Source organism: Geotrypetes seraphini, chromosome 1, assembly GCF_902459505.1.
Source record: "Geotrypetes seraphini chromosome 1, aGeoSer1.1, whole genome shotgun sequence".
Taxonomy (NCBI): Eukaryota; Metazoa; Chordata; class Amphibia; order Gymnophiona; family Dermophiidae; genus Geotrypetes; species Geotrypetes seraphini.
Window position 1 is genome coordinate 279712622 of NC_047084.1, and position 25780 is coordinate 279738401.

The window sequence follows — 25780 nt, forward strand, 5'->3', positions numbered from 1 at the left end:
CGTTGCGGCGTCCTACTTAAAGTTTTGATCGGACTCTTGATACACCCTGAGGCAGCAAGTTAGTGAAACGCTGGCCATCGTCGGTGTACCGATCAATTGAGATAAGTGGAAAGTTTTTTCTTCTATCAAGCATAGACAGCCCTGCTTATGGTTTTTTACGTTGGGAGTATAACGGAGGTTTTTGCCAGTGAGGTTACACCCTACCACCTCTATCCACCATTGTGGTGGTGGGAGGGCTTTTGTCTGAGGCTTTTCCTCCAGTTCAGTCTGAACTTTCTCCCTGGAACTAAAGCAGCACTGCCTATTTTCTTTACATGACATTGTTTGCATTTTTTTTTTTTTTTTCTTGTGAAAGTGTGTCTCATTATATTATTGATTTTTCACAAATCCGAGTAATTTGTGCCATATACGGACTTAGACCATGCATACGGACTACCCAGTACTGGCTTTAATTTTTTGTGATTCGAGATCCTCTATGTTTATCCCACGCTTTTTTGAATTCTGTCACCATTTTTCTCTTCACCACCTCCCTCGGAAGCGCATTCTAGGCATCCACCACTCTGAAAGTGTATCAACCATGTAGACCCTTAAAGTCAGAGGGGATGTTCAGGTTGGTTAGTGAAGGGCTCGCTAGTGGTCACTATGCAAATAGAAAGCCTCAAGGGCATAGAGAAAATGGATTCTTCAAACTTTCGAAAATTATAAGAACGAGAGGGCATTCGGAAAAGCTGAAGGGGGACAGATTGAAAACCAATGCTAGGAAGTTTTTCTTCACCCAGCGGGTGGTGGACATCTGGAATGAGCTTCCAGAGGGCGTGATAGGACAGAGTACGGTAATAGGGGTTCAAGAAAGGATTGGACAATTTTCTGAAGGAAAAGGGGATAGAGGGGTATAGATAGAGGACTACTACACAGGTCCTGGACCTGTTGGGCCACTGCAGGAGTGCTTTAATGGAATAATTTGACTGGACCACTTAGATTGCTTTCTGACATTCAGAAATTTTAAAGTTTGTTAGACAACTTTATTTATAGAGGCTTTTTCTTCAATTTATTTTATTTTTTTGTTTTTATGCTTTTGATCTTGAAGAGTTTTAAGATGAATGTAAGTTATTTATTGCTGTATTGTCATTTGATTATGTATATATTATGTGAACCGCTTAGATTTAAGCGGGGTACAAGTTTTTAAATAAATAAATAAAATGGCCCTTATAGAAAGGCACACTGAGCAAAATAACGTCTAAAATAGGGCAATTGTTGAACCTAAAAAGAGAGACTTTATCTGGTTTGAAAATAACTATGTTTGACATTGGAGTTTTTGGCATTTTGGATTTAGTCTTCATATCGTAAATGCCCCTCCATGTATAATATTTTAATATTAGGCTTATTTACTATGGGTAAAGTAAAAAATAGTAAGTAAAATTCATCACAATTTAATTCATTGGCTTCTAGGTTTTAAACGGCAGATATTTTGCCCAAGAAATTAATTTAATCAGTTTCTGGAAGTGAAAAATAATTTTACAGAATATCATGTTAGGGCAACTTGATTCCATCCGTTTGATTTCTGATTTTCTGGCATTTCGAAAAAGTTTGAAGGCCTACTTTTTTCGACATGCCTTTTCAAATTAGGCCATTTTGTAATTGCTTGGTCTTAATGATTTTAAGGTATAGGTTTAGAGTTGTTTACTGTATGCTGTTATTTTATAGTGATCTGCCATGTTCTGTTTGTCAATTTATGTCATGTGTTGTTTTAATTATATACGTATTTATGTTATCCACATAGATGTCTGATATGCGGACTATAAGTGTAATAAATAAATACATAAACCTTTCCTACAAAACTTTTACCTGTTTTCTAAATTTAATACTTGAAGGTAGAAGTCCCCCATACATAGGGCTCCTTTTACTAAGGTGCGCTAGTGTTTTTAGCGCACGCAGGAAATTACCGCACGCTACGCAGCTAGAACTAACGCCAGCTCAATGCTAGCATTAAGGTCTAGCTTTCGCGGCAATGTAATGCATGCTATTCCGCGGGTTAAAACCCTAACGCTGCTTAGTAAAAGGATCCCATAGTTGTGCTTTTTTTTTCTTTCCACCCTGAAATTTGTAGGACATTTGATCACTGTTTTGAGACTGTTCAAATCAGTTTCCTTGCACTATCTTTTCCACATTGTTTTGTCCTACTTTTGTCCAAAAATCTGAGTCTGAGCTATAAAGTGCTGTCACCTCATTGTCTGTAAAAATGTATCATTTTTATCTTTGTTATCTCCAGCTATGTTTTTCAGGTCAGAAATCTTCTTGCATGTATCTGTCTTTGCCAGCTTTCTTTTCCACCCAAATAACATGTTTACATAACCCTCAACTTATTTTGATTCCCTAAATGTACGACATACCCTTATCATCAGAACAGCTTTCCTGATGTCACGGACTCCATCATAAACCAGGCGGGAGGCGTCGATGAACTCATTCTCTTCAAAAGGATGTGGGATATTTGTACTCAAAGCTTCAATGGCAACCTCAACTTGTTCAGCAAAACGTGGCATAACTGTGTTACAAAAAATGAAAGGCAATAAGATTATACACCTCTCCTGTATGCTTCCTTCTGCCCCTAGGCATAACAATTTTGCAGCAGGCATTGCTGTCACAGTTCCAGGACATGAGAAGAATAACTGATTAGCTGTGTGCCTGTCAGCTTGCAACGGTAGCCCTGTCACTCATACTTTTGCAAAGAAAGAACAAAATTGGCACAAGTAGTACCTAAGACTATACAATAGATAACAATATATTTCAGCAAACTGTGCTTACTTGCTCACTTCATTTTGAAATGAAAGATCAATGGTGACATCACGCTAGTGAATTCAGAGGGATGACTGAGTTCTAATAGCGAACAGTGAGCAAGCAGTTTATAAGCAGAGAAATTAAGACATTTGTCAGATTTTTTAAAAAGTAATGATTCTTGGTAGATGTATTTTTAGATTATTGATGTTACTATGTTTGTGCTTTTTGGCTCGGAGTCTCAAAATGGCACCGTTCGGAAGGTGCCGGTAGGTGCCCGAATGGCATCTAAGTTAAGTGTTTTAATTGGCCATTAACGGTGCGGTAATTGACTGTGCTGTTAAAAACCAATTAAGAAAAAAAAGGCGCTGTGAGTGCCTACAAATAAAGGTGCCTGAATCGCATCTACACATATGCTTATCAGCGCCGACTGTCAAAAGAGGAATAGTTATGGGCGGGGTTGATAGGCACCAAAAATGTAGGCCTGTAAAACCCTGGCCAACATTTCCGGTGCCTCTATTCGACGCAGACTGTGATTCTCAAAATGTCACTGTAGTTTGAATGGCGGGCGACCGGCGTTGTTTCCTTAGACTGATTCCAGTACTATTTTGAGAATCCGGGCCTTTGTGTATTGGATTACTTTCTAAACTACCATGGCTTGAACTTTTGTTTAAGGGAAGCAGTGTACAAAGAACTTCTACAAAAAAGTGCCTATGTTCAGGTACATATAGGGAGGCTATTCTAATCTAGAACACTGTGCCTGTGTTTATAATAAGGGCATTTATGTGTGCATGTACGTACAGCAAAGCCAAAATCAAACTTAAGTGCTATTCTGTAAATATGTGTTTAATTTACATGTGAGTATTTGCAAAGGAGATATACATCTGGGTGGAGCTTGGGCATAGCATGGGTGGGGCTCATATATATACCTGCAATTATCAGAATATTATAAGTTGCAGATATATCAACAATATTTAATTATGAACATTTAAACTAGCTCTACTTCTAGTGTAAAATGCTCAGACCTAACTTTTAGGCACGTGTATAGACTTAGGCTCCTTTATTTCTTTACAGAATAGGCTTCTACCTGGTACTTTCTGGGTGACTAATTTAAGGGGTTCAGTTAAGGGTACCTATATGGAGCCTCTTCTATATGAAAAGTAGGCACCTACTTTTATTTATATAACCCTAACGGGATAACTTAGGGTGATGTTTTTAGAATTGGGCCCTTAATCCTATGTTGCCCAAAGTCACAATGAGCTCTAGTGTGTGTGTGTGGTGGTGGTGGTAGGGGGGGAGGGTAGGAATTAACATATCTTTATTCACAAGATTAATTGCAATTACAAATTTTAATCAAAGTGCAGCCTTAAAAAATTAAGGAATAGAAAGTAATGAAAAGCTAAGAAATACAAAATACAAACTAAATATAAATTAAAGAACACAGAACAGCATGCAAAATAGCTTTAAATAGCCTTAAAGTTTTCACAGACTAACCTAGCTAAGTATATGTATGTGTATGTTAGGCTCGAGTTACGTGTCAAATTTCTTATTGTTTTCAAGGCTCTGGTATTAACTTTTAAAATCATTCATTATAAGATCCCTTGGTATTTAACACAATTGATGAGGCCTTATCAGCTGTCTAGATCGGGGATAGGCAATTCTGGTCCGCGAGAGCCACAGGCAGGTCAGGTTATCAGGATATCTACAATAAATATGCATGAGATAAATTTGCATCTCAAGAAGGCAGAACATGTATATCCATTTCATACATATTCATTGTAGATTTCGTGAAAACCTGACCTGCTTGTGGCTCTCGAGGACCGGAATTGCCTACCCCTCATCTAGATCATTAAGATCAGAGGGAAAGTTACGACTATCAATAGATGGATTAGCGAATGTATATTATGCTAATATGAGAACATCTATAATATCAGTTGAAGGTGCTTTATTATGGAACAATCTAACAGAGTGCCGAGGTTGCTTTCTGATATTCAAAAATGTAAGAAACTATTGAAAGCAGCTTTGTTTGTGGAGGCATTCTCTTGATTGACCTAAGATCTTGATTGAAAATGTTTTAGATATGTTTGCTTACTTATTTGGATGCTGGTTATATGATGATTATGTTTGTAGCTTTGTAAACCACTTAGGTCTAGGTGGGTTAGAAATTTTTTAAATAAATAAATAGAGCTAATATAAATGCTCACACTCAAATTATTTTTAAGAAATATGTATAAATTATAGTATTTCATAATTTATGTATAATAGCCTTACTTAGGCTCCACTCTTATCTATGCCATTTTCAAAATACAGTGGTACCTTGGAATCCAAAAGCCCCAGAACTTGAATAATTTGGAATCCAAACTTTTTTTTTTTAAATTAAATTTTGCCCTGGAATTCGATTGCTGCTTTGGAATCCGAACGTACGGAAACTGCAAGTGTTGCTCAGCCCAAAGCTTCCTCTCTGACACAGCTTCCTGTTTTCGCCTAGGAGGGAAGCTTTGGGCTGAGCACCGCTTGTAGTTGCCATTGTCGATCTTGCTGCCTATGCTGGTGGGGGCCCGATCTTGCTGTCTATGCCAGTGGGGGGGGGCCCGATCTTGCTGTCTATTCCGGTGGGGGCCCCGATCTTGCTGTCTATACCAGGGGGACCCGATCTTACTGCCTCTGCCATGTGGGCCCAATCTTGTTGCCTCTTCCTGGGGGACCCGATCTTGCTGCCTCCATCACGTGGGCCTGATCTTGAAAATCTGCATTTGTGAGACCAAGGAACGGATTAATCCAGTTTCTATTTTTTTCAATGGGAAAAACTGTCTTGGAACTCAAACGTTTTGGAACTCGAACGGGGTTCTGGAATGGATTAAGTTTGGATTCCAAGATATGTGCACACATACACACAGCATTAAAAAAAAAAGTTGGTGACTTCTTTATAGAATTAACACAATGTAACATAACATATGACCTCTGCCAAAATAAAGATTCTTTTATAATCATTTTCAACTCCCAAGAGGTATTCCAAGATGCCTTACAACAGAATTGAAAACAGCTATTTTTAAAAAATAAGTTGTCTTTGTTGGATGGTTCTTAATGACAGACAACACCAGGGTCGGGAGTAAGTGAATTTATAACATCAAATCTAGCTTTGTTTCACCCTTGATTTGAAATCACCAAACCGGTGTCTTCTTATGCCTCTGGGTTTCATGTATAATTAGTAGTACTATATAAGGCACAAGGATTTAAAAAAATATGTACATTTAGGCCTGAATTTCAATTAAAATTTTAATCGTAATTAATTGCACAATTAAATAAATGTTATTGATTTATTTATTTATTTTTCCTCACTGCAGCTTTTCCTAACACTGCTTGATGAATTCCCCCATGTATTAAATACTTTTAAAAAGTGTTAAGCCCAAAAGTTAATGCACTGTAGTAAAAACCCCCTTAGTGCCCTTTAAATGTTAAGACAAATTTGTATGTATTTAAATGAATTAGATTAGCAGCAGATGATCTATGCAAGTTCAAGTTCACGTATTCTGCCTATTGGTCATACCATCTAGGTGGCTTACATAGAAACATGATGGCAGATAAAGGCCAAATGGCCCATCTAGGCTGCCCATCCACACTAACCATTATCTCTTTCTTACATTCAAAAATGAGGGATGGGGAAGTTCAATGCTAGTTTATGACAGTGAGGAATGGGGAAAGAACTACATTTGCTATAGGAAAGCGGCAATCTTTTGTAGCCTGGTGTTTCATAGAAATTAATTCAATTACAGTTATTACAAAACACTGTAGTGAAGATATTTAAGAAAAAGAGAGTGGGGAAGGGTTAGTCTGCTGATAAATTTGAACTGGCTTCTTATTCACCTTAGGATAATTTTTAAACTTTTAATATTTGTGTTTAAACATCTTCAAGAAATTAGGCCTAAAATCTTTATCCACTTCTTGTTAGGTATGCTCCTTTTAGACCCTTGTATAAACAGATTTGTGGTAGAGGATCCCTTTAACAAAAGAGATTAAATACGTGAAAAATAGGGACTATACTATCATATGAGATGTGCCAAAGGTTTGATTGCCTTTATCTTGCTGGCTGTTTGTTTAAAAAAAAAAAAAAAAAGGTTTGGGGCAGAGTGCACTGCTGGCATAGCATGTTACATCTGATTCAAAGAATCATAGCTTCCTTAGACGAAAAGCAACTTTTCTCAGGGGTAGGGTAGCAAAGGAAGAATATATATTTCCAGGCTAGCATGCCATGGAGATGGACACATGAATCCATCTCCATTAATTGTTTCCCCTTGTGAGCCCTGACTTTATCTGCTATATTAAACAAACACACACACAAAAGAGAAGAGAGAGACACACATACAGAAAAAAAAAAGAGAGAGATTAGTGGCACAAGATGGGGGATTAAGAGAGAGTGGGCCATTTTTGATAGGATGCCTAGGTTTGACTTTGGATGTTTACTGCAAGATGTCCAAATATTGGGTGGAAGAAATGGCCATTTTCAAACCCGCGTGACATCTAACTTTTTTTCCCCAAAAAATGGTACTCCAGCTAGACATTTTGTCCAGCTAGATGGTCTTTTTTTTTTTTTTTCCATTATTGAAAAAAAAAAAATGTCCAAAACAAGCCATTTACATGTAGGAAGAGCCAGCATTTTTAATGGACTGGCCACTGAATAGTGGCTTGTGGACTGTAGTGGGCAATAGCTGTGGTACGTTAATGGAATGGACAGTGCAGGACATGACGGTGCAGTATTTTGTGGAGTTTTTCTACAAAAACGCCTGCTTTTCGTATGGTTCTTGGTAACTAGTCAGATACAAGCATATGTGTTAGTTAAGGCTACGCCCAATAGAAGCGTACGAAAAGCTGGTGAATAAAAATCTGAATATGGATGTAGCCAAGGCCAGAAAAACTCATTACAGATTAATATTAAGGAAAAGCATAATAATATTCTTTTTATGTACTTCGCTATTAAGCCAGACCATAGAGGAAATCAGGTAATGCGTAACATACATAGAAATATTAATGACTCCATTTTGTTCTCTGTCTTTCTGTATCTTCTGCTTGGCTTTACTCCATTTTGTGTTCAGGCCTATGTCTCTCTCTGTCTGTCTTTGTTCAGCCTCCCGCCTTTAGCCTCATGGTTCTAAGTGATAACAGATGTGCTTAGGCCGGGTTAGGAAGAGCATATTAGACTCCATATTCCAAACTGAGATATAATATGTATTAAATATGAATGAAATATATTGTGTGGATCTGTGGATGAAAGGGGCCCCGAATGTATGATGGAATGATGGATGCTATGAATGAGATGTAAGAAAATGATTTGTACTTATATTTAAATGTTTTATAACCCCCACCCCTATAAAAATTTTAATCATAACTTTAAAATTCAGCCTTCAGACCATCATCACCTGGCTGCCTGGCATAGGAAAGCCTAGTCGTTCAGCCCCGAGGCAGCATAAGTCGTCTTGGGGGTGGGTTAGGGACTCATGGAGAAGAGGACCCATGCCCATAAGCTCCTGTAATCACTGCATTGATACTTAAACATGTGCACTCCCCTATATACCCCCAAAACCCTTTTGTACTGGCATATAAGTGGCTCTTACAGCCACAAGGGCTATTGGGGTGGTAGATAAGTGGGTCTAGGGGATTCTGGAGGTGATTTGGGGGGCTCACCGTAACCTATAAGGGAGCTGTAGGGAGGAGAGGACATGGCACCCTTTTTGTAAAGTTCACAGTAGTGCCCTGTAAGGTACCCCATTATTTAGGTGGCATGTCTGGGTGTGCAGTCCATCACTTTGCAGACCCCTCCCACATCCAACAGGGCTTGTTCTAGGCGTTTTGGACTTGGACAGAAAGTTGGACAAAAATGTGGTATAAAGATAGACGATTTAGTGGCTTGGACGATCAGATCGGCAGGACCTATAATTAGACGATTTTTGAAACGAAAAAAAAATTGGACGTATCTTTCAAAAATGTGTCTTAAGTTGTTTTTTTTATTTTGGACGACTTGCGAGATGGATGTAAACGGACTTAGATGTCCCTTTCGATTAAGCCCCTCTGAGCTTCTTAGCCTCTTTATCAAAACACAATAACAGCTTCTGTATGTAATCAAAATTAGTAGACTGTCTAAATATGGTAGAAGTTACAGTCATTCTTACATAGCTTTTTCTTCTAGGTTTTAAATCCCTGTGGAATTATTTTAATCAATGATGTGAAATAAATTGTATATCTTTTTCACTATCTTTGAGGCTCTTTTACTCAGCTGCTGTAGAAAGTGGCCTTAGCATGCCCTTACGTAGGTGTTTCCTGTATGCTAAAAGCCATTTTAACTGCAGCAGTAAAATAACTGATTTTCCATTTTTTTCTTTAAAGGCCATGAGTTAATATTGACATTAAAAAGATGACCATGGTAGCACTTTCTACACCTGTTTTGTAGGTAGTAAGGGCTTCCACGGTAATCCTGAGCTAATCATTTAGCATGCAGTAATGTGGACGCCCTGTCTGATCAGTGCAGAAATGCCCATTCTCCATCCCTAGACACACTCCTCTGCGAAAAAAAAAAATTAAACGTGTGAGGATCACACCAATTGGGAACTTTATTACAGGACACCTCAGTGCAATCTATGGTAAGACCTTTGAAGCTGCCATAGGCATGTGTTAGTGTTTACTGTAGCTTAATAAAATAATCCCTGTTTCTAAAAAAACAATATTTGGTAGAGATGTTCACATGCCAAAAATTTGGCTTTTTTACCTAATTTTTGTTGATCTTTTTTTGTTTGTTTTTAGTTTGGCTGACAATTTTTAGTTCACATTAATTGGTAGGTTAGCATGCATTAAATTACAGGTACTAACAGGGAAATTCTATAACCAGTGCCTAAACTTAGGCATTGGTAGGCACCTTGCCAATGCCTAAGTTAATTGTAAAACACCATCACAAATGTCATAAAATGGCAGTGTTGAAGTGTCTGACACCTAAATAAAAGGTGGCTGGCATCGCGGCAGTTTCAGGGAGTCCTGCCAGCTCAGTTGATTGGAGGAAAATATCCCTGCCACAATCAGCTGAGTGGCTGTGGCAGTGGACCCCCTGACATCAGCAGGAGGGATACCCCTAACCCCCTTCGAAGTCCCCTGCTAGGAGGAATGCCAGAACTCCCAAACCTCCATTTGAAGTCCCACTTCCTCCTGTTGGAACCCCCGAAGCACCCCCACCAAACTGCAATAAACAGGAGGGATGCCCACTTCCTGCTGACTGCAGGCCCCACATATCCTAGACCCCCCAAACGCAGATACCACCAAACCTCCACCCTGACACCTCCCACCCCAAACCCATGATCCCCCAAACACCAATACTCATGAACCCCCCCAATCCCCCTGTACTTTTTGCTGTAAGGTTGACCAGAGGTATGCCTACACCCTCCTGTCGGCAGGCCCACCTCTTCACAATGGTCGGCCTTCCCCTTCCTGGTGCATTCTGGGATATACCGGGGCGGGGCCCAAGGCATTGCTTCTTGTATCTGTAATACTGCCATACATTCATTGTACAAATCATATTCAAAAATCTGAGATTTACATATTCCACACTCAGTTACCAGCTCCAGCTACAAATATCAAAAGATGATATCAATGAGAGGTCATGATAGAGCTGAAATTCCTTTTATCAGAGCCTTCAGAGATTGCTGAATGATGGTCAAAGAAAATATACCAAAACCTAATAAGGATATAATTTTCCCCAGGATCTTTATAGCTATTAATGTTCTATACTAGATTCTAAAGTAGCAAAAGGAGTCTGGGTGGTTTGTGAAAAGCATATTATTATGCTCTGCATTCATAAGCTTTATGTAAACACAACGTTTTTCAGATCTTGTTAATTTCTTTTTTTTTTTTTCTCATAAATGAATGAATGGTATCCTAGGAAGAAGTTCATCTTTTGTGAAATACTTGTGTATCTTCAAGAGATGTTTCTAAAATAATCCAGTAAGGGTTAGAAGGTATGTTCTCATCAAAGAAGGCACAATCTTTCAATTTAGCTTGAGGAATGAATAAAAAATTGAATATGACACTTTAGTTTGAATTATTTGTCAAATTCAAGTTCTTTAAGTGCCAATAAATCATCAGTAGGTTAGCATATCTTGCAAATGACTTATTATGGGCTCCTTTTACAAAGCCAGTGATTTCCACATAGCAAATGATATGAAGCCCATAGGAACCGAATGGGCTTCCTTGCATTTGCTGCTTGGGAATCACTAGCGCAGCTTTGTAAAAAGAATCCTATATCGCTTTCCAAGTTCAGACCTTAAATAGAATGATTTACACATTTTCTAGGAATGTGCAGGTAGAAATGCAGGGAAAATAATTGAGTACCTGAATAAATTCATATAGACCGTTGTGAGGTCCCTTGAGAGAACGGTAAAGAAAATCAAATGAATAAATAAATAAATTATTTTGTTCAGTTTCTGTCATTTTCAGGGTTTTTTATTTTCATTTTGTTTTTATTAACTTTCGTTTTAATACATTTAGGGCTTCTTCTATCAAACTGCGCTAGCAGTTTAGAGCTCGGTGAGCTGTGCTGAATGGCCTGCGCTGCTCTCGACACTCATAGAGTTCCTATGAGCATCAGAAGCAGTGCGGGCCATTCAGCGTGGCTCTCTGCGCTAAAAACTGCTAGCGCAGTTTGATAGAAGAGGCCCTTAGGGCTCCTTTTACAAAGCCGCGCTAGAGCCTTAACACACAGAATAGTGCACGCTAATTTGCTGCATGCGCTAGCCGCTACTGCCTCCTTTTGAGCAGGCAGTAGATTTTTGGCTAGCGCGCTATAGCGCACGCTAATCTGGTGCATGCATTAAAACAGCTAGCACAGCTTAGTAAAAGGAGCCCTTAGTTTCAGGGCATTTTTACCAAGAGGTGGTTGTGGATGTCTAAAGAAAAAAAAATTAAAATCAGTTTATGATGAACCCCACCCCCCTTCCCAATGCCCCTATTCACAACCTGAATTCCCAATGACAACCTCCACTCACTCGCCCCAAGAGCATTACCCAACCCACCTCAGATTCCTCCAGTCTTCTCAGCACCAACGGTATGTAATGTATATGCACCACAGCTTAACGTCATAAACTGCAGAGCATAAGAGGGCATCTCTAATCTGAAGGTTTCATTTAGTTTAGTTTATTGTATTAGATATACTGCCATTAGGTAATACCAGCACAATGGTTTACAATTAACACAAAATACTGTAGTACAAGAGAAATAAAGTCAGGAAATATGAGGAAAGTTGTATTCCTATTTTAATACAAGAGGGTAAGAAAAATTACTGTGTGCTTCAGAATCATGCTTGAGGCTGCTTTACCAAATTCCATCCACCACTTTATTATCTCAAATGCCAAAGGCATCCTTAAACAGGAAAACCTTTAAGTTTTTCCTTAACTGTAGGTATGAAGACTCTACAGGGTACAAAACTGGGTAAGAGGGTCTAGAGTTTAGGACCTATAACACTAAAAATTGAGTCCAAGTGAAGGCACTATAATGTCCTTTTATAGATTAAGAACTGGTTGAAAGATAGAAAACAGAGAATAGGTTTAAATGTTCAATATTTTCAATGGAGAAGGATAAATAGTGTGGTTCTCCAGGGGTCTGTGCTGGAATTGCTGCTTTTTAACATATTTATCAGTGATCTAGAAAAAGGATTATCTAGTGAGATAATTAAATTTGCAGACAACACAAAGTTCTTCAAAGTTGTTAAATCGCAAGAGGGTTGTGAAACATTGCAAGAGGACCTTTTGAGACTGGAAGACTAGGCATCAAAATGGCAGATGACTTTTAATGTGAGCAAGTGCAAAGTGATGCTTGTGGGAAAGAGGAACCCGAACTATAGTTACATGATGCTGGGTTCTATGTTAGGAGTCACTACCCCGGAAAAGGATCTAAGTGTCATTGCTGAGGATATGTTGAAACCCTCAGCTCAATGTACGGCAGCAGCTAAGAAAGCTAATAGAATGTTAGGAATTATCAGTAAAGGAATGGAAAACAAAGATTAAAATGTTATAATGTCCTTGCATCACTCTATGGTATGGCTGCACCTCAAATACTATGTGCAGTTTTAGTTGCCATATCTAAAAAAAGATATAACAAAATTAGAAAAGGTACAGAGAAGGGTGCCAAACATGATCAAAGGGATGGGATGACTTCCCTGTGAGGAAAGGTTAAAGTGGCCAGGTCTCTTCATCTTGGAGAAGAGATGGCTCAGGGGTGATATGATAGAGGTCTAAAGAATACTGAGTGGAGTGGAAAAGGTAGATGTGAATCACTTGTTCACTTTTTCCAAAAATACTAGGACTAGGGGACATGCAGTGAAGCTACTATGTAGTAGACTTAAAACAAACCGGAGAAAATATTTCTTCACACCATGTGTAATTAAACTCTGAAATTCATTGCCAGAGAATGTGGTGAAATCAGTTAGCTTGGGGGGGGGGGGGGGTTTAAAAAAGGTTTGTATAATTTCCTAAAAGAAAAGTTCATAGGCCATTATTGAGATGGCTTGAGGAAATCCACTGGCTATTCCTAGGATAAGCAGCATAAAATCTGTTTTATTACTTGGATTCTAGCTAGGTACTTGGGACCTGGGCTGGCCACTGTTGGAAACAGGATACTGGGCTTGATGGACCTTCAGTCTGTCCCAGTATGGCAATTCTTATGTTCTTAAGTGGATTCCTATAAATAGTGAATTGCAGTAGTCAGTGACTGTGGAACGATTTAACATTCTTAATGCCTCATCAGAGAAGAGGTTTACTTGACTGGTCATTTCATTTTTGTAGGGATGTTGTATAAGAAACATATTGGGCATGGCAGTTTAAAAATTTTTTTAAATTAAATAGAAATGGGTTGTTAACATCCAGTAAGTTTGCCTTGCCTTTCCTTTCTTTTGTTTTATTTCTATTTATTACCCCTAAAATGGACTATAACAATAACCACACTAGCACTTCCAACAGGGAAGAAACACAGAATAAGGTTTTTATTTTGAGAAAGAGGCAATAAATCCCTTCTGGAATTAATTAAACTCTCTAATGCAGAGATGCCAATTTGACAGCTCTGGAGGCAGACTTTGGTCCAATCCTGGCTTAGAACTTACATCCCAATTAATGCAGGTGTCCAGTTCTACCCATTAAAATGTATGCTGCAGTTCCTATAATGCAGGGGTTGGGAACTCCAGTTGTCAAGAGCCATATTCCAGTCGGGTTTTCAGGATTTCCCCAATGAATATGCATTGAAAGCAGTGCATGCAAATAGATCTCATGCATATTCATTGGGGAAATCCTGAAAACCCAACTGGAATACGGCTCTCGAGGACCGGAGTTCCCTATCTCTGCTATAATGCATAATGATAGGGCTGTTGGAAAATTAGGACCGGATTAAAATCTCACTTATTGAACTGGGTAACTTGGCAGCTGTGTTGCTGTGAGCACTCAAATTTATCTGAGTTCTACCAGATTTTTTATCTAGGTGACTGAGAGGGGCATTTTTCATAGGACTAAGGGCCTGTTTTACAAAGCCACGCGGCAACAGCCCCAAATCCCTTTAAATCTCTATGGGTTTCGGGGCCGTTACCGCGCTGCAGCCGCTAGTGCAGCTTTGTAAAACAGGCCCTAAGTCTAATTTGGATGTTTTGAAAAAAAAAAAGTTCCAGAAATCCAGTACAGAAAGGGGCAAATTCTATAAACAGCATCCCAATTATAGGCAGTGGTAGGCATCCTACAACTACAATGTTATCAGCCTGTGAAAGAAATAGGTTGTTGGATATTTCCATTTTTGATTGTACAATAAAATAAACTTTCTTTACTTTTTTTTTACCCATGGTCTGGCTATGTTTTGTGAAGGGCAGATAGAGTTAGTGTTGTTTGAGACTTGGCACTGCTGTTATGGATTGCAAGTTGCAGCAGACTGAATGTTTTTTATTGCAGGTTTTGCTTTACTTCATAGTGCGCTTGGCAGCTGACACTGGGTATAAGTTCTAATTCTATAATTGAGGTAGTACTAAATTTAAAGTATTAATTAGAAATTTAGCATTTAAGAGTATGAGCTCCAATTATGAGTTTTTACAGGCTTTTTTCTTGTTGTGGGTTGTGACTATTGTGGAAAAGTATGTTTGCAATCAGCTATCACTGCCCCTTTGTGATTTCTGCTTGCCATTACAGGTAAGCATCCACATTTTGGTTCCACTGGTGTTTAGTGTTACTCTATGGTGTCAGTTTGTCAGTTTGATTTGTGATGTTTCAAAAGGATTTAATAATGTTGAAGTGAAGCAATGAAATTACTTTTGCTGTATTACAGTATCTGGCTCTTAGAGTCCCCTATCCAGTCCCAGTACTCATTCACCATCTGCTTTGCCCCAACCCAGATAGAATGTTGGAATATAAGGCCCAGTTATACCACGTATAATACAGTATCTGCCAAATTCATATGTATATCCCAGATGCCCTTAAACAAATGAGATCTAAGTCCAAATTAACATTTTTCTGTATCAATCCCAATTACAGATCTGCTGCTTTGGCTCAGTTACCTTGGCAATTCATCGTGCAAGGTCCAACAATCTTATGACATGATACAGACGACCAGTCAGATTTTAGTTTGCCAGACAGCATCCTGACAATTTTTTTTTTTTAGAACCTCAGCTGTGCTTCCAAAATCTGACAGTCAGAATTCCCACTTCACAGGTATAAATGAAAGAATACAAGAGGTGCATGCCACAATACAAAGATAAAAGTTAAAAGAAAACCTTTATTTTGGCCCCATGAGGGGCGTTCAGACAGTGAGTGGTGAATGTCAAAATTTCAGTACATTTCACTGCAACCTTTTCTCTGCAAGAGAAAACCTGCGCTTATTAAAGCTGTTTAAAAAGCAGTAACAATTAATGCATACAAAATAAAAATCCAAAGGGAGCCAAACTTAGAGCTCCTTTTACAAAGCCACCAATGTTAGGCTTTGGTGTATTTGTCACAGGAGAAGTGCTAGTTAAAAGCTAAGAGACTCATAATCAAAAAACTAAAACGTCCAAATAGCACCTAAGTCAGCACTTGGGCCTCAATTCACTAAAGTCAGTGATCGTCGCTAAACCTGACTGACCTGATTCACAAAACAGTCCACCCCGTGCTTTTCCCCTCAATTGCCCATTTTCCGATATGGCCATGCAAATTAGTAAAACCCCATGCAAAAAGCCAAGCAATTGATTCACTTACATTGCTTGGCTATTTAGCATCGGGTTTTACTAAGGTGACCATACGTCATGTTTTGAACGGGACAGTCCCGTTTTCATACCCCCCTGTCCCGTTGTCCCCACACACAGTTTCGGGATGCCAAAATGTCCCGTTTTCAGGGACAGCATCCCGAAGCTGTGCTTGGGGGCAATGGGACAGGCGATCGCTTCCTGTCCCTCCCTGCCGCACCAAAAAAAAGCCTCCCTCCAGGCCCAATTTAAACCTCCTCCCATCCGCTGCCGTTGCTCCTCTGCTTACCTCCCTGCTGCTAATCGCGCCCAGAAGCTTTCTTCCCGACATCAATTCTGACGTCGGAGAGGATGTTCCAGCCTGTCCCCCTTGAAGGCCTGTCTGTCCCCCACTTAAAGGCTTGCCCCCCACTTGAAGGCCTGTCCCCCCTGAAGGCCTGTACCACCATCCTTGGCCTGTCCCCCCTTTGAAGACCTGTCCCCCCCCTTTGAAGGCCTGTCCCCCCCTTAAAGGCCTGCCTTTCCCCCCTTAAAGGCTTGTCCCCCCCTTGAGAGCCTGTCCCCCTGAAGGCCTGCCTGTCCTCCATGAAGGCCTGTGCCACCATCCCTGGCCTGTCCCCCCTATGAAGGCCTGCACCCCCCAAGGCCTGTCCCACCCCCTTAAGGACTGCCTCTCCTCCCACTCCGGGAAGGCCTCCATGTTCCCTCTGGCCTCCCCGTAGCGTTTACCTTATAGCTGTAGCCTGCAGCGAAGATCGCGGTTACAGCGTTTGTACTAAGTGCTTTCAGCTGTTTCCTCCGCCCTAATCCTTCCTCTGACATCAGAGGAGGGGTGGGACCGCAGCAGAGGAAACAGCTTAAAGCACTTAGTAAAGACGCTGTAACCGCAATCTTCGCTGCAGGCTGCAGCTATAAGGTAAACGCTGCGGGGAGGCCAGAGAGAACACAGAGGCCTTCCGGGGGGGGGGGGGGTGCAGTCCTTCGGGGAGGCCAGAGGGGAAGCCGACAGCACTTCCTGACTTACCCTCCCTCCTCGCCCTCTAAAGAAGATGCGGCAGCGGCTGGCCAGCAAGAGCAGCACTGCCGCTCCTGCTTTAGGGGCCGAGGGGGGAGGGTCCGAATCGAGAAGCCAATTTTTAAAAAATTTAAATTGATTCGAATCGATTCACCCGAAGTGAATCGGTGAACCGATTCGAATCGTGAATTGGGCAGCACTAGTGTATATTTTGCTAAGGAACCTGCTTCCCAGAAGCATAAATGATTCTGTCTCTTTCTCATGGCTACCTGTACCAGCAGCCCAGGAATAGGGAGCTGCTTATTTCAGCTGTTGTACAACAATGAAACATTTAAGATAAAGGACTGTATTATTTTTCCTGCATAATATATGCCTAACCTTAAGACTCTGGTGAAGAAGACTGTATATAATTTGCTTACTAAAGCCCAGAGCTGGCAATTGAGTTAAAAGTTTGTTTTGAGGAACCTTTTCTTTTGTTTATATTTTCATGCTCACATTGAAACCTGTGATGGACTATGATTTTGAGGCCAGTGGCCAAATAAAACTCATGATTTTCACCAAGGCCATTCTGACTACATGGTGTTCTTTAAAGGAACCTTGGAGATAAACTAAGATAGGCAACTGCCTAGTGGTAACCAATTTGAAAGACACCCTAAATCTAAAGGGACTACGCTCTTTGCGGGCACAGGTGTGACAATCTGTGTATTTCTCATTGACTTGATGTGCCTCATTTCTAGGGGATAAACCTCAGGGTGGTTCAGTGCAAAAGATTATAAAGCTTCAGAGGGCAATCAGTCAATCAAAACACTAGATGGTTTGAGATGCTCCATGTGTATAACTCTGTATGTGGAGCTGTGCCTGAGAGCACAAAAATGGTAATTGCACCACTGCACTACACAAGTGCTGTGCTTTTTTCCTCATCCCCCTTCCTATATTAAAATGTAGGAGCCTTTGAAAACAGTATGCAAACCCACATCACATTAACCTTAAGTCAAGGTCTGGATGAAAGCCAAAAGCATGAAAACAATTTTTTGGGGGTGCTTATCTAAGAAGTCATTTAGTACTAAAAAAACATCCATCAGCTCTACAAATTATTGTTCCAAGACACAAACAATCCCTAATATGGAACATTCATCAAATAAGGACAAGCCCCATAAAAGACTGATAGCTAAAACTCTTCATTATATAACATAATCATCAAATTGTTGGTTAATTGACATGTCTGTATAATTATGTGCTATGATGTATATGTTGATATTGCTTTCTCAGGAGGCTTTTATCAGTTTTTAAGTCATGAGATTCTATGAATTAGGCCTTGACAATTTTTCTCTAGATCTATGAATAGACCCTAAGACTTAAGATGCCCTAGGACAGGGGTAAGCAATTCTGGTCCTCGAGAGCCAGAGCCAGGTCAGGTTTTCAGGATATCCACAATGAATATGTATGAGATGGATTTGCAGGCACTGCCTCCTTGAGATGCAAATCTATCTCATGCATATTTAATGTGGATATCCTGAAAACCTGAACTGGCTCTAGCTCTCGAGGACCGGAATTGCCTACCCCTGTCCTAGGATGAGGTATCTTTCACCCCCCAAAGCTGAAAAGTTGGGTGCGAAAAGACGACATCTCTGTCTGTCCCATCAATTTTAATATCTTAGGAAGTCAGCCACCATAGTTAGTGATTTTTTTTTTTTTTTTTTTAATGGCAGCTATGGTGGCCCAAAAATATCCAGTTATTCAGTTCTACTGTCTGAATAATGGCTGGCATTGAATATCCGGATAAGGTGGTCAGCTGATTGTATATTGCCAGGAATTGCCCTGGCTCTAGTCTTGCTACAGCCTAGTACTATCCATATAGGAGGGTAATTTTATACAATAGGCTCTGATATTTACATGTGATTACATGCATAAATGTTTTAGAATAATGGCATTTGCACAAATGTGTGCACAAAATTAAACAAAAGCACTATTTAAAAAAAATATATCAATTTAACTTATATAGCACACATGGTCAGAGCTCAAACTTACATGTATAACTTACAGAATACTGTAAATGACTTGGTATCTACAGCCAGTAGCATACCAAGGATTTGTGTGTCGGGGGAGGGGGGGTCTGCCCTGGGTGCAAGAAGCTTAGGGGTGCTGGGGTGGTTGCGGGTCTATGGTCCACCTGCACGCAGCCATCGGCTCCTCTGCCCCCTGTGACATCAACTTCCTATTCTGGGGTGGGGGACCAGCAGAACCGACTGCCGTGCGTAGGCAGCCCGCAACCACACAACTGATTCATGCACTTTCCTATGGCCTAGAGGAGGGGGGTTCTGCTATGGGCTCACGCCTCGTCAGGTAAGCCACAGTCTATAGCACTAAGGCACTAACACACCAGCTCTATGGCTGGCATTGCTTGCAGCTAAATGCTAATCACATATGTATTGTAGGAAGAGTGGTCTGGGCAGAGCATAGGCAGATACAAAGTATGCACTTTTAATATATAATATGTTAAATCTCTGTACAGATCTGTGTACTCTACACACTGATATTAATGCTTGCAGCAATAGCAATGTAGCTACAATTGCTGCTGAATCTGAGCTAGTACTTTATATCTCTTTATAAAACAGGGCCAAGATTAGCACCCTCTTGTCTGCTCAAATGAGTCACTTTTCATGAAATTACCCGCTTTAGGTTAATTTTATAAGAAGCCGCCTAGTTTTAGTTTGTAAAAATGTGCATAAGAACTGGCATTTTAGTTAATTATGAGTGTAAGTGGTAATTTATGTGCATAAATTAGCTCTTATAAAATACCGACGAGCATGAAAGTATGTGCACAAGTTTTAGACGGCATATTTTTACTGTAAATGTGCAGAGAGATGGTGTTTGGGCAGATTCTGAGCTTACACACATAGGGGTTGATTTTCAGTATATGGCTGTAAGCATCTTGATAAGATCCCTTTGCATAGCAGATGGTTGAAGACATACAGAATGGGGCAAGCTTTGAGCCTCAACATAGTTTGCCTTAAGAACCCATAATTTGTGGATAAATACAAGAGCCGTCTTTTATTGATCATGACAGGAATAGCCATCCAAATGATCACAAGGAACTGGACAGACTTAACTACACATTCTGGTGGGCAAGTGTGTATAATACATTTAAATATGAAAGAATGAATGTGAAATGCTTGGGTCTTAGCAATACATTTAATAAAGCATGGAGCCCATTGACTGCATGTGTTAACATACAATAATAGAGATATATCTTTTATTTCTTAGATTTCCTTACACATCCAGGTGGGGGAAAGGGGAGGGGAAAGTATTTGGAAGAGTTTAAAAATATTTAAATACTAGTATTTAAGCCCGTTACATTAACGGGTGCTAGAATAGATGTGTGTGTCTTTATTTCTTTTTCTCTCTCTCCTCTTGACCGCTTTCTGTCTCTCTCTTTCCTCGGTTGTCAACCATCACCCCTTGCCTGTTCCACCTGTCCAGCAGTAGGCCTTCTCCCTTCCTTTTACCTACCCCTGTCCAGCAGCACTCCTTACCTGCTCCCCCTGTCCCTCTTCCCTGCTCCCCCTGTCCAGCTTCTTCCCTGCTCCGCAGTCATTATTCCCTGCTCCCCCTGTCCAGCAGCACTTCTTACCTGCTCCCCCGTTCCTCTTCCCTGCTCCCCTGTTCCTCTTCCCTGCTCTGTCTGTCCAGCAGCACTCCTTCTTTTCTCCCCCTGACCCTCTTCCCTGCTCCCCCTGCCCAGCAGCATTCCTTACCTGTCTCACTTTCTCCTTAGTGTTTTGTTATTTTTTTAAATCTGTCTCTTTAGCCCCCTGTCCTTCTGTGAGTGTCTGTGTGTCTCTGTCGTTGTGCACTGTTGTTTGTTTGTTTTTTAAAATCGATGTTTAGCTCCTGATCCACTCTGTTTCCATGGCAAGCATGTTCGCGGATGTGAGGGCCGTTTTGTGGTGCCGGATCTGGCGGCGCCGTGTAGGGCGAAAGCGGGAGGCGGGGCCTCAGCACTGGCCGGGCGGCTCGCGCCGCCGGCCCCCAGTAGCTCGAGGCCGGCGGCGGACATGGCTTGCGTTGCATGGTGGAGGAGGAACATTGGTGACGTACAACCCGCGCATGCGCACTAAAAAAAACGCGACAGCTCAGGGAACACGATTTTTTTAGTGCGCATGCGCGTCCTACCATTTTATTATATTAGATAATATTGTAATAAATAATATGATTTAATATATTAATAATTGGGAGGGGGAAATAGATGTTTTCTTTAATAATGTGTGTAATATGGTGTATTTTATGCAATCTGTTAAAGTTATATTAATTGTAATACACTGTCAAAGTTTGAAAATTAATAAAGAATTAAAAAATAAAAAATAAACATAGTTTGCCTAAGGAAAAAGGTACCACAGTTTTTCCACTGAATGGAAGCAATGCTCATTGGCAGGAATGATAAACTTCTGTGTATATCAAAACCCCCCAAATAGAAGTATGTCAAGACTTTATAATTTACCCTCCATGGGGATATTTCTGTAGAACATATGAACATAACATCTGCCATCCTGGGACAGATCAAAGGTCCATCAAGCCTAGTATCCTGTTTCCAACAGTGGCCAATCCAAGTCCCAAGCGCCTACCTAGATTTCAAATAGTTAAATAGATTTCATGCTGCTTATCCTAGGAATAAGCAGTGAATTTCCCCAAGCCATCTCAATAATAGCCTATGGAGTTCTCTTTTAGGAAATTATCCAAGCCTTTTATAAATCATGCTAGGTTAACTGATTTGGGTGGTAAATTTGCATGTAAATTCTGGTATTTTAATCATTTATGTGCATATATGAACACATGTGACAAAACAAAAAAATGGAGGGGCTGGAAACTCAATTCACAATCATACAAAACAAAATTTCCAGTTTAAATACACACGGGTGGAAAATGCTCAATATCGTAACCCAGGAGTAGGGAACTCCGGTCCTCGAGAGCCGTATTCCAGTCGGGTTTTCAGGATTTCCCCAATGAATATGCATTGAAAGCAGTGCATGCAAATAGATCTCATGCATATTCATTGGGAAAATCCTGAAAACCCGACTGGAATACGGCTCTTGAGGACCGGAGTTCCCTACCCCTGCCTTAACCCCTCGTGAGCATATAACTACAAGCTAACTTCAAGCCAGTAAAACTCAATAGGGGGAAAACATTTCAGATGCTACAAAGCTGCCATTGCTTTGAAACTAGAAAGGGGAGCTTAAATTGTTCATTAGCTTTCTAACACTGGTGAAAAACCCCCTAAGTCATACTTGAAAAAACAAAGCAGCACTTATCTTTAACTGCCGTGACTGCTACTTTCTCTTTTGAGTCAATAAGCCGACGGTGGCCAGCGTTTCATGATCTGCTGATCGTTTCTTCAGGGCTCTGAAGTGTTATCATGTTTTCCCCCTATTGAGTTTTACTGGCTTGAAGCTAGCTTGTAGGTATATGCTCACGAGGGGTTAAGGTATTGAACATTTCCCACCAGTGTGTATTTAAACTGGAAATTTTGTTTTATATGAACACATGTACACATTAATGACAATATTCCAGTTATGTACTAATCTGTACGTATGCAGCAATTTTTGAAGCTGTGCACTTTGCAGATGGGCATTCATGTGGGAAAGGTTTGGGTGGACTGTGGGCAGGTCACATAATTACACAACTAAAGTACAGAATATTATGATTTAAACATTTTTTAAGCATGTAGGTTTGAGCATTTATAACAGCTCTGTCGCTAATATAAGTGGTCATACTTTAAAATATAAGTGCACATTTGATCTGTTATGCTAATATTTTATAACAAAAAGTAGGAATTTAATTTTCTTTATAGAATAGGCTCTAAATAGGCACATTTTTACCTCCTAAATGCTACAAAAGTCAGTTTGCTATGCATCTCAAAGGAGAGGGAAAACATCTCAATGTTGAGGTTAGCAATTTAAATACTATTAGCTTTGGGTTATGAAAAATTGTCCCAAGTCTGCATCATGTTTAACTACCTATGGCCCCATTTTATCAAACCATGGAAGAATGTTTTAGCACAGGTCAGCAAGATAAATGCTTTGATGCTCATAGGAATTGAATGAGCATTGGAGCATTTATCTCACCGGCCTGCATTAAAATGCTCTACTGCAGCTTGGTAATAGGGGGAGGGGGCTTTATGTGGTTGGCATGATGGCAAATTGCCAACCAGTGTTTAAGCATGAATGATTATGAGTTCTACAATATGGCAGGTGAGGCTTCACCTTTTTGGGCAGGCATAGATGGACTGTGAGGATTTTTATCTGCTCTTGTTTTTTGTGCAACTCTGTTAAATATAGATACCTCCTATATATTCCATGGGGGTAATTGTATAACAGTGCACCGGTATTTAAGATCCCAGAGGGCGCCTGATTGGCACATATTCTATAAAGAACAGTAGATGCTTAGTTTTCTTCATAGAATATTAGTATAACCAGGTATATAGAGACATATGTGTGAGCACTTATGCCAGCCTTAGAGCTGGTATAAATTTGTGTGTGCCTATGTACTAGAAATAAGTTAATTTCCTTATAAGTAGATCAAAAAGAAGAAGCCAGAAAAGGGCTTTGAATGCAACAAAAAAAAGCTGACTTCAATAAGAAATGGTCTATAAAGTGTGATCAATTAAGGGGTCCCCTGAAGCCAAACTTAAAAGCTAAGTGAACATTAATACATCTAATGAACATAGTGATGGCTGTTTTTGTTAAAGAAAAGAAGATATCATTCTCAATATATTCGAAGAACTATAAGAACTTTAAATTTTACAAATTGTCCTCAGAGTCTTAAAGTGTAATCAGGGATTTATGAAGTTGCAATGACTGGAAGGTGAACTCTTTTTTAGGGAGGTCTAGCAGCCTTCCCTTCAGAGTTTCATGTCTCTGAGCAAATTATATATTTAATTGATCACACTTTATAGACCATTTCTTATTGAAGGCAGCTTTTTTTTGTTGCATTTTATGTTCCAGAAATATGCACATACCCCCTAAATAGAAACATGATGGCAGATAAAGGCCAAATGGCCCATCTAGTCTGCCCATCTGCAGTAACCATTATCTCTTTCTCTTTCCGAGAGATCCAACGTGCCTATCCCATGCCTTCTTGAATTTAGACACAATCTCTGTCTCCACCACCTCTTCAGGGAGACTGTTCCATGCATCTACCACCCTTTCTGTAAAAAAGTATTTTCTTAGATTACTATATATGGCGCTTAAAACTGCATGATCACATTTGGGTGAGCACTCAATTTGTACATGCAATTTTGTCAAATAAGCCAATTAGCACCAATAAGTGGTTGCTAATAATCAATTATTGTCATTAATTGCTATTAATTTAAATTTATGCGTGCATCTTTAGGTGCTGGGATCCATGTATAAATTTTATGTGTAGATCCAAAAAGGCGGCACAGCCATAGGAGGGGCACGGGTGAATCAGGTGCATTCCTGGAATTTGAGCATATTATTAATAATAATGATAATAATAATTTAATTTTTTTATATACCGCCAAAGCCATGATAGTTCAAGGCGGTTTACAACAAGAGGTGCTGGACAATCAGCGAAGTGGTTACAATACAAAGGCATCAAATATAAGGTACAGGTTGGGAGAAGAGATACACTATAAGATTATTAGGTTACAATCGATTAAACAAATTCATTTTTATTAATTTTCTAAAATTGAAGTAGGATGAGGAATGCATGATAATGTTACCCAGCCAATCGTTCCATTTACCTGCCTGGGAGGCGAGAGTTCTGTCCAGAAATCTTTTGTTGCGGCAGTCCTTTAATAATGGATAGGTGAACATATGAATTCTGTGTGTGGGCCTAATAGAAACATAGAAACATAGAAGATGACGGCAGAAAAGGGCTACAGCCCATCAAGTCTGCCCACTCTGCTTACCCACCCCCTGTCTATGCCCTAATGACCCAATTTCCTTATCTTGACCCTCGTAGGGATCCCACATGGGTATCCCATTTATTCTTAAAGTCTGGCACGCTGTCTGCCTCGATCACCTGCACTGGAAGCTTGTTCCAATGATCAACCACTCTCTCTGTGAAGAAATACTTTCTGGTGTCGCCATGAAATTTTCCGCCCCTGAGTTTGAGCAGGTGCCCTCTTGTGGCCGAGGGTCCCTTGAGAAAGAAAATATCATCTTCCACTTCGACACGTCCCGTGAGGTACTTAAATGTCTCGATCATGTCTCCCCTCTCCCTACGTTCCTCGAGAGTGTAGAGCTGCAATTTGTTCAGTCTCTCTTCGTACGAGAGACCCTTGAGCCCCGAGATCATCCTGGTGGCCGTCCGTTGAACCGATTCAATTCTGCGCACATCTTTACTGTAATGTGGCCTCCAGAATTGCACACAGTACTCCAGATGAGGTCTCACCATGGCCCTGTACAACGGCATTATGACTTCAGGCTTTCGGCTGACGAAACTTCTATTGATACAACCCAATATCTGCCTTGTCTTAGATGAATCCTTCTCCACTTGATTGGCAGTTTTCATGTCTGCACTGATGATTACTCCTAAATCTCGTTCTGCTGAAGTCCTAGTTAAAGTTTCTCCGTTCAAGAAGTACGTCCTGCATGGATTTCCGCTTCCGAGGTGCATGACCTTACATTTCTTAGCATTGAAGCCTAGCTGCCAGGTTGAGGACCAACTTTCCAATGTAAGCAGGTCCTGCGCCATATAATTCTGTAAACTGCATTCACTTACTATATTACATAGTTTGGCGTCATCGGCGAATA

At 40.2% G+C, this 25780-nt stretch overlaps 1 protein-coding gene across 4 annotated transcripts in view; it reads right to left on the reverse strand.

Annotated features, from left to right (window-relative positions):
* Positions 1-25780, reverse strand: part of CTNNA2 (catenin alpha 2) — a 1640869-nt gene that overhangs the window by 181605 nt on the left and 1433484 nt on the right. For all 4 annotated transcript variants that reach the window (XM_033952687.1, XM_033952678.1, XM_033952696.1 and 1 more), the window contains one exon: positions 2391-2542. In XM_033952687.1, the coding sequence (XP_033808578.1) occupies positions 2391-2542 (152 nt within the window). The remainder of the gene's footprint in view (positions 1-2390; positions 2543-25780) is intronic.